The 10,072-nt window shown below is 46.6% G+C and overlaps 1 protein-coding gene across 15 annotated transcripts in view; it reads right to left on the reverse strand.

Moving 5' to 3' along the window:
• Positions 1–6,265, reverse strand: part of BCAS3 (BCAS3 microtubule associated cell migration factor) — a 413,259-nt gene extending 406,994 nt beyond the window's left edge. For 3 of the 15 annotated variants that reach the window (XM_064166585.1, XM_064166586.1, XM_064166583.1), the window contains exons 1-3: positions 6,139–6,264; positions 3,834–3,921; positions 1,312–1,366 (exon numbers count right to left, since the gene is read on the reverse strand). In XM_064166585.1, the coding sequence (XP_064022655.1) occupies positions 1,312–1,366; positions 3,834–3,904 (126 nt within the window). In that variant the 5' untranslated portion in view covers positions 3,905–3,921; positions 6,139–6,264. Of the gene's footprint in view, positions 1–1,311; positions 1,367–3,833; positions 3,922–6,138 lie in introns of all 15 variants that reach the window. The other 12 variants (XM_064166589.1, XM_064166587.1, XM_064166588.1 and 9 more) reach the window with 9 other exon arrangements.
• Between the last annotated feature and the right edge of the window lie 3,807 nt (positions 6,266–10,072).

Below are 10,072 nucleotides of genomic sequence, written 5' to 3' on the forward strand. Positions count from 1 at the left end.
AAAAAAACCAAAACAGAGATATTATCTGTCACCAGTACTCCTATAAGGTTCTCCTTCAGGATTGAAGGGTTCTATGAGAAACTAAACCTAACTCCACAAGAATAACATCTCTCAGCAGTGTGGAAATGTCAAGACATATTTAAGTCTTCTGCAGCAGGTAAGAAATGCCACAAGTTAGAGCAATTGAGTCAGGCTCAAATACAGCAGGGTTTCTACAATCTGTCACCTCAGCAGTGTACACCACTAGAAGCAATACTGGAGGCTCTCATGTCAGGCGTTTTTACTTTTAGAACCCTTTCCTTAGCCTCACTTACAAAGCTTTTAACCGAGTTAAAGAAAGAGACCTTTACTACATAGTTTATTTTCCTGACATGTTTGAGTTGTGTTTATGACATCTTACACAACCACTGAAAAGAGAATCAGCTGCAACTCCAGTAGAACAAATCCATGTTTCAGCTCTGTGTTCTACACATTCCCATAAAAAACAAGGAGATACAAAAAGGATCTGTGAAGGGAGATTCATCATGTTTCCAAACTGCAAGTTTTACAATTCTCAAGAGAAACTGTGGTGGGAAGAACATGAGCTAAGCAGAAACACCACCACTTCCAAATGGATTCTAACAAAATAGCCTGCAGTATTTCGGATTAAATACGACAAGACCTTCTCTAATTGCTTTATACACACCAGAAAGGCAATAATGAGGCCTAAAAATACAAATTCACAAAATAAGTGTGGGCATTGCTTCTCAAAACAAGTCACATTCCATGCCTCCAAGGCAAACTGATTTGTGAAATACAACATAGAGTGTACCTTTAACTACAGAGAGGGGAAAAGTGGGGGCATGTGTGGAGCACAGCAAGTTTTTAAATGAAAGTTTGACTATTCTTAATTTTGACCAGGAGCCCAAAATACATTTCACAAATTGGTTACTTGCAAGAGGAGGCTTTTTTTTCTTTATATGGAGGAAATTCATGACTAACTAGCCAAAATAATCCTTCAAATTAGAACCAAGACTTTCCTGAGGCTACAGACAATTAGCTGCAGTGCTCCTTCAGAGAAAAAAAATACAATTAGCTTCTCTTTGCTACTCAGAGGTCCATGAGCAATACAGAAGTGACCACCCCAGTCCCATGCTTCTGTTATCTGTGGAAACTACATCCAGGTGAAACCTGGTCTCAAGATTCACATTCCAAAAAAAAAGAAACACAACCCAAATTTCATTTTTTTTCCCCAATATTTTAGTCCACCTGGTAAAAACTTCTAACTGCTTTGTGCCCTGAAAAAAGATAGTTGTAAAAATCTGCACATACCTGTGGCACAACATCCTGGAGAAACGTGACAACACTTTCCATGTATGACTGCTCCCTTGAAAACAGAAAGGAAATATTAGAAACGAAGTCTCTACACTGCAACAGGTTGCCCAGGCAGGTTATGGATGCCCTCTCCCTGTATGTGTTCAAGGCCAGACTGGATGAGGCCTTGAGCAACCTGGGCCAGTGGGAAGTATCCCTGCCCATGGCAGGGGATTGGAACTGGATGACCTTTCAAGGTCCCTTCCAACCCAAACCACTCAACCAGTCTTTGAGATGAGGACTTGAATTAAGGGCTGGAGCTTTCTTTGTGGGACAAGCAAACTTTAACACTTCATATACTTCACATACAATGCCGATATGAGTAGCAGTGTGGTGGAGCAGGAGATGGAACAAAACCCTAACTAAGAATAGCAAGGAGAGGTATTTTCAGATAAGATTTTACAGCTTGAGAAGCTTATTCCTTCTTGGAAGTTCATTAGTAGCAATGATTTAAGCGAGTCTACAGTGCAAGACAGCCTTGATCTGGTAGATTTCAACTAATGCTTTCATTAGCTTCTCCCTGCAGAAGGGGTGAGTCTCTTGTGTAACTACCAAGCAATGTACAATGTGGGTTGGCCACATCAGATAGTGTTGAAACTACACTAAAAGTCTGTGCTTCATGCAATGAGTGGTACTGGAACCTGCTGCCAACAAGAACCATCTTCAGAAAATAAACTCTGTAGATAACAGCTTTGGCAGCCCCTAAATTACTTCTTAAATTGGTAGTCATTTTCCCTGTGCTGACTCAGGATTTCTAGCAGTAACAGAGAAAAATCATAAAGAAGAAAGCTGGGGGGTTCTTGATGTTCAAAGATAACTCTGCTTGCTTTGTGATTCCTGAAACTGTGCAGAGCAGACATTTCTGTAATAGGAGAGTTTAGTATTTAAGAATTAAGCACTCTGTCCTGTACCTTGCAATACAGAACACACTTCAAAGCAAAGGCTGCAACACACAGAACACCTTCACTGGTGAAGAACTTCAACCATGAGGGGGGTAAGACACTGGAATAGGTTGCACAGAGGTGGTGGAAGCCTCATCCCTGGAGGCTTACAGGAGCTTTAAGGCCAGGCTGGATGGCCTGAGCAACCTGATCTAGTGGGAAAGGTCCCTGCCTCTTGCAGGGGAGCTGGAACTATATGATCCTTAAGGTTCCTGCCAACCCTGACAATTCTGTGAGTCCTCTCTAAAAACAAAGGCAAATCTAAAACATGACTTTTTACTTTTTAGAAAGCTTACTCCAAACCATCTCAAAACTAGATTTTGTTCAGCAATCCAAAGATGACTGCACCACAAGTGTGTCACAGGCCTCAAAGTCGAGGCCTCATAAATAAGCTGTGGTTTAGAGTGCTGATTCTTCTTTGATTTATGTAGGTCACCAAAACTCCTGTGTACCTTCAGAGTCCTTTATTACAAGAAATAATACTGGTCTGCAGGTACAGAATTAAAGGCAGTGTTTGAAGTTCTCACGTGAATGCCTATCACCAAGAGTCACACTCTCTTCCTTTTTCAGGAACTGGAGCTTATAACTCCATTGGAGCTGAGAAAAAGTTCTGCAGGATGAGGCTGGGGAAACTCTGTAATAGGCTGCTCAGGGAGGCTGTGGCTGCCTCCTTTCTGGGGGTGTTCAAGGCCAGGTTGGATGAGGCCTTGAGCAGCTGAGTCTAGTTGAGAGGTGTCCCTGCCTGTGGTAGAGACTGGAGTAGATGAGCAGAGGTCCCTTCCAACCTGAGCCCTTCTAGGATTCTATGAAACTGATGGTTCAAGTGATCACTGTTTTGCAGCAACAATTCAAGAGTATAAATATCCCTAAGGAAAAACTGCTACAAAAATGCTTTAGCAAAGACAAGATCACAAATCTTCTAGACTGCCTTCCTAAGCTCTTTTCTACTGAAGCATTTTCACCTGAACACAATGAAAATATGGATGCTTAAGCCACAAAAAATGGTCTCTTATGGTGCACTGGAGAGAGGTAGCTTCTTCCTTCGCTCTTGGCTTTATTCTCTTAGGCAAGATACTTATAATTCACACTTCTACTTACTGCAGAACTTTAATGACAGGGTTACAGTGCTTTAATGTATCCACTCCTGTGACAAAGTGTTATTAAAAAGAAGATCAAGGACAGAATCTGCTACACGTGCTCCCAGCCTAAGGAAGGAGTTTGTAATCACTGAACAACAGCTAGTGTGGTGCTTGTACAGCAAGCAAGACTGTGTAAACAAACAACAGAACTCTGCAAGATAATCATCTTTAAGATGTACAGCTCTGGAGGTTTTGGCTTGTAAGCAGAAAGTATCCTGCTCTGGGAGACATTTTGACCTGTGCAGCCCTAGGAGACAGGAAAAAGCCTCAGTGTGATAAAAGCTTACTGTCAGCATATGCCCTCACAGCTGCTTTTGAGAGAAAAGACAGGCTGGGTTCTTCTTCCACAAGGAAATAAGCAACATTTCAAACAAGGGCTACTCTTCTAGGGGGTGCTTACGTGACAGCTTGGGGGCGAACCACCACCCCTCCAGTACAGCGACTGGGGCGGCGCGGAGACTCTGTCGCCATGACTTCTTTGCAGGTACCTGTAAGGGACACAGTCAGGTTAACAACAACAATGATTTATGACAGGATTCTTTATTACAGGAGCTCTTGACATGTTCTTCAGGATGACAAAAACCTCTCCAAGAAGGAAACTGGACTGTGACAAAGCCAGAAGGCACTACTCTGCTCTACAGCACTTTGTATAAAGTAACACAAGTGAAAAACCCAAACAAGATCTAAAAACTCAACAAGAAACCCAGACAAGCCATCAAGACTCCAAGCAAACCAAGAAAAACCCCAAGCAAACCACCCAAACAACCCACTCCACACAAGCCCAAATGAACAACTCCAAAGGAAAAAAAAACCCACACACATCCCCCAAGCAAAGGCAAACTAAATGCTCTAAATAAAAACACAAAAAATTCAACCAAAGAAAAAATAATCAACCAAACAAAAAATCCTAAAAAAATATCCCCACAACCCAAATAAATGAACCTCAAACAAACCCCAAACAAAGAACTCCCAACCAACCAACTTTTTCTCCAGCACCTCAATCACCACAGCTCCTGCAATGGGTACAAAAGCAAAAATAACCTCCAAACTTCCCTGCTGAAGTGCTAAAGGAATAAATTTCCTCCACTCTGACCATTAAAAATAGTGCTGCAGGCACACAGTTATCACCACTATTATGTGGGAGTATTCTTTACTAATGAGCTGTTGTCTCAGAAAACAACTACATAAAAGTCAAGTGCAATCACAACTGCAGTTTGTTGCCCTCCTGAAGTTCCCTAACGGGTTACATTGAGGCTGACACAAGGAGCAGAGTGCAACACATTCAGCCTCTTTCTTTTTAGTGGCAGCTTTTCATGCTGCCCTTAAGCTTCTCTTCACACTTCTGTTCCTCCATGTGAAAATTCAGCACAGACATTCCTAAAGGCAAGAACCACGTGTATGAGCACCACAGGTCCTCACAGCCAACTCTGCAGTTTGCCCTTCAGCTGCTCCATTGGCCACCCATCCTTGATCAAGGCCCAGTGAGAGAAAATGACCAGGATGGGGGCTGGGATTGTGCCCCTCTGCTAGGCACTGGTGAGGCCACACCTTAAATACTGAGTTGAGTTTTGGGCCACTCATTCCAAGAAGGGCATTGAGGTGCTCGGGTGTGTCCAAAGAAGAGCAATGAAGCTGGTGAAAGGTCTGGAGAGCAGCTCCGGTGAGGAGCAGTTGAGGGAAATGAGGTTGTTTAGTCTGGAGAAAAGAAGGCTGAGAGAAGATCTCATTTCTCTCTACAGCTCCCTGAAGGGAGGTCAGAGTGAGGTGGGGCTCAGCCTCTTCTCCCTACTATAAGGCAATAGAGTGAGAAAAAAGTAGCCTGAAATTGTGGCAGGAGAGGGCTAGGATGGGTATTAGGAAAACTTTATTTCCTGCAAGAGTGGTCAGGCACTGGTACAGGCTGCCCAGGGAGGTGGTGAAGTCACCATCCCTGGAGGTGTCCAACAAACGTATTGACAGGGCTCCTGGGGACACAGTGTAATGGCCATGGTCCTCTAAGGTTCACAGCTGGAGTTGATGATCTTGGAGGTCTTTTCCAAATGAAACAATTCTGTGATTCCATTCAAAAGCCAGATGCCCAAAATGACGCCGGTTTCAATATCATTTCACGCTTGGGCAGGCTGGGTAAGGGCCACCTCACGCAAGGAGGCAGGATAAACACTGAACCTCACTGAAACTGAAACAAAACCTACGGCAGCATCACTGAAGTCAACACACCTGCCAAGCACTCCTAAAGGAGAAAAACACCTGCAGCCAGGTCGGAGCACCTGAGAAGTTGCGACAGCAGGGCTCAGCCGGACACAGAGGCGGCGGCCAGAGAGCCCTGGGCACCCTCAGCCACTCGATATTGAGCAACTCCTCAACAAAACGCTTCAACCTGCCCGGCCTCTTCCCCAGTGCCGCCCCGGCAATCAGGCCGCGGCCATCCGGGAAGGCAGCGACCCCACCAGACACCCCTCTCCACACAACCCATGTCCTGTAAAGCCAATGGCCGGTGACTCCTTTAGGCCCCTACCTCACGGCCGACACCTGCCCTCCCTCAGCGCCCCGGCCCCTACCCGGCCTCACATCCCCACACTCGCCTTCAGAACCGGCCACAGTGTTCGCCAAGAGCCCGCTCTCGTCCCACAACCCTCACCCAGCGCTCTCAGTCTCGGCCTGTGCCTTCCAGCCCCGTCCTGGCCGCGGCCACCCACTCCCCTCACCTGCCGCCGCTGCCCTCCGCTCAGCTCCTCTCTGACAGTGTTTGGGACCCCCACGGGTAACGACACCGAGCGTACCGCGCCTTATCAGCCAATTAGGCTGCTCCTAAGGCGGGATGCTCCCCGGGGCCGGCCAATCATCGCGCAGCGCTGCAGCGGTGGGCGGTGCGCAGGGAACAGGGAGAGCGGTTGCGCCCCAAGCTCGGTTGAGAGGGCGAGCGGCGGCACTGCCCCCTCACCCCCCCCCAGCTTTGTTTACATCGAGATCTCGCGAGAGCAGCGCGCCGGGCCCGCGCGCGTGGGCGGGGGCAGTGCGTCACGCGCCGCGCAGGAGGAGGCCTCCCCCGCGCGGCAGGACGTGATGACGTCGGCGAGGGGTGGGTTGCGCCGGGCGCGGCGGGAGGCCCTGGCCGAGCGCGGAGAGGAGCGGTGCGGGACCGGCTTGGGCAGCGTTCCGCTCGCATCCCGGGGCGAGGCAGCTGGAGCGGTCAGTATCACCAGGCAGAGAGACGGTGCAGGGCGAGGAGCCTTACGGTTGGAGACCAGCCCTCGCAGGCCACGCGAGGGGTTCACTGGCAGCCCCTCCCTGCCCGGAGTGCTTGCAGCCGCCAGCTGCCGAGGTGGGAGAGAGTTTCCCTTAGGTCAGCGCTTGTTCTGACCGTGCTTGGCGTGTTTGCAGGTGCTCGGTGCTGCGCGGAGTCTTGAGGGTGACGCACTTGTCTGGAGTTCAGTCTGCGCCCTCGCAGGCAGCTCTTCACACCTGGTCAGGTTTCCTGCGCCTCTGGCAGGAGGTTCCAGGCAGCGGCAGCTCAAAGTTAACCCAGGGAGAGAAGTCCTGGGAAGCTGCCCCGGCTCCCGTAACCGAGTCCTGACCCACATCTAAACAGTTAAGTTCGTAAGTCAGATGCCAGCCTTTTCTGTTGGAAGAAAAGGTTAATCGTTCTTCCTTCACTCTGAATCAAAATTTCAGATGATGGTTTCTCAGCTGTGAGAACTGTTCTCTTAGGGAAAAAAAAATTAGTGCTAGAAGCTTTTTACATTTCTTTTTACTATTCTTTTTGGGAAGTGCAACAGGGTGATTCAAGTCATGTGTACTGTCAGCATCTTGATGATGCAGAACTGTGGTTTTGCACATACTGAGCTTGCTTTCATAAGGAAAATAAGATTTGGTGCAATTCAGACTTGACTGTAACAAAAGGATATTGCCCACATGCTAGCTGGAGATGTCCACACTTCCCTCGCTTGGCTTTGATAACGTCAGAGAAGTCAAATTAGACGTAGGTGGATGAAGGATACAGAACTGTAAACTGCTGACACTTGCTATCTGCAAGGAAGTTTCCTGCAGAGAAGCTTTCAGTGTGTAGTCCTCACTAACATTCAGCAGCTTTCCATGGAAGAATTGTAGGTCTTGTCTAGCTTACTCAAAGTGCAAAAGGCTAATGTCAGCCTCTCCAGATGGAGAACCCCAGGTCTAGGCCACTTACCAGAAATGTGGGAGAACCAGGCCTGAATGTATGAACACAGCACAATGTAAGGAACATTTGAAGTTTGCTTCTCTATAGAGCAAGAATCCATAAAACCTGCTCTAGTCTTCTGCACACGGATGTTGCAAGCAGCAACACAGATACTCCTCTAACCTGTTGCACTTTGATCTGTTGTGACCTTAAAAAGGTTGAATATATTATCAATATATATATACATAGAATCCTTTTAGCTGAAGAGCTTTGAGTCCAACCATTACCCTACTTGGTACTAAGTCTGGTGCCTCAGCACCACCTCTGCAGCTTTTAAACCCTTCCAGGGATGGGGATTCAACCAGCAACCTGAGCAGCCTGTTCTAGCTGTTGAGAGCCCTTTCAGTGAAGAAGCTTCTTCACATATCCAATCTATACGACTCCAGGTGCAACTTGGAGTCATTTCCTCTTGCCCTGTCACTCGTGACTAGGAAGAAGAGACCAACCCCCACCTGGCTTAAACAGTCAGGGAGTTGTAGAGAGCCAGAAGGTCTCACCTCAGCCATCTTTCATCCAGGATGAACCGCCCCAGCTCACAAGACCTGTTAATACTGATCTGACAGTGATATGTCAGTTAACACTGAAGGTTGAATGTCCTGAGGCTAAATTGCAAAGAGACAATTTCTGTCTCAGCTTGTTGCACAGCTTGTTGCAGTAAGCGTATGTAGCTGCTGTTGACCTCTCTGCTTTGCCAAGTCATGGGAATTTCAACATCACTCAGCCAAACATTGCCGTTAAGCTACACCCCACATACAAACACATTCTAGCAGGATGCAGTTTGGACAGAGCTTTACTTTCCTCCCAAGGTAGTGCTGCATTCACAGGATGGATGAAAGAGAATTATGCATTTTCAGGAAGCATATGATTCCCCCTTGGATTTCTGTAACCATAGTAACATGCAGAGATAGCAGGCCTGATTTCAACTCTGTTTTATTGTTCCAGCAGTAAAGAATTAGGTTCTATAAATAACAACCCTGGCCACTGGAATAAAACACCTCCTCATTAAAGAAAAAAAAAACATTTCTATATTGCCACTGGTGAACACAGTATAAAATGCCAGGATCAGCTCCATAACAAAGCTTTCTGGGGTTGCTTTCCAAGCACCATAGCCACAGCAAAGGGGAGAGTAACATACTGCATGGTTGTAAAGGGTTAACCCTCCTGGGGGTGATCTGAACCTGACCCCAGGTGTAGTGGTTAGCCCACTTCCACTTCCTGTCTATACTCCCTATAAAAACAGAGGAATGTCCTGTTTCTCCTTGCCCTCCCTGCCTGATAGCACCACTCTTGTTCCTGCTGCTCCTGTTTTGCCACGTGGCCATCCTACCACATGGTGGGCCCACCACTTCTTGAATCTACCTCCATCCATTGCCATCAGGCTGGTTGTAGATACATATTTTGTACCTTGTTTTCCTTCCCTATACCTCTTTGTAACTCCCCTAACAAGAAATAAAAGAAAAAAAATTACCTTAAATACCTTTTAACTTCCAAATGGAAGCAAGACTGTTCTTTGGGTAATTTACCTTTTTTTTCCTCTCTATATCTAATTACTTTCTTTCCAAAAGGGGGAGAGGGGAAAGCATCCTATTAATGTATTGTTTGGTATTTTGAGTCTCTGAGAAGCTTAAATCAGACCATTACAATGGTAGGGGTCGGAAGTGATCTCTGGAGATCATCCAGTCCAACCCCTCTGCCAGAGCACTGTCTCCTAGAGCAGGTTGTACAGGACAGTGTTCAGGCAGGTTTGGAATGACTCCACAGATGGAGACTTCACCACTTCTCTGCTTAGATGGAACTTCCTATGTTCAGGTTTGTGCTCATTACTACTCCTTGTACTGTCACTGAGCTCCACTGGAAAAAGACTGATGCCATCCTCCCGAGACTCAAGCTTTGAGTATTTTGAAGGGAGATGTTGTCAATATTTGAGTCTTCCCTAGGCTAAAAAGTCCTGCATCCCTTAGCCTTTCTTCATGAGGGAGATCACAGAATGGCTTGAGTTGGAAGATCATCTATAATCCAACCATTTTACCCTGAAAAAGGACACCTTTCACTAGATCAGGTTAGTCCATACCCTGCCCAACCTGCCTTTGAACATTTTCAGTGATGGGTCATTCACAGGTTCTTTGGCCAACCTCTTACAATCTGTCACCACCCTCACAGCAAAGAATTTTCATCCTTCTACCTAATCTAGATCTACCCTCTTCCAGTTTAAAACCATTGCCCCCTGTCTTGTCACTTAGAGGCCTGGGTAAATTCTTCTAGCTGCGCTTGGTGGCCCTTTGCTGTACCCTCTCAGTTTCTTGTTCTTCTTGAACTGGTAGAACCCAGAACTGAACACAGTACAGACCAATGAAGGCAAAATAAATCTGCTCAACAGAACTTAACCTTGACATTAAAAAAACAACCAAAAAACACCACCACCA

This window comes from Pogoniulus pusillus, chromosome 27 (assembly GCF_015220805.1).
Source record: "Pogoniulus pusillus isolate bPogPus1 chromosome 27, bPogPus1.pri, whole genome shotgun sequence".
Lineage (NCBI taxonomy): Eukaryota > Metazoa > Chordata > Aves > Piciformes > Lybiidae > Pogoniulus > Pogoniulus pusillus.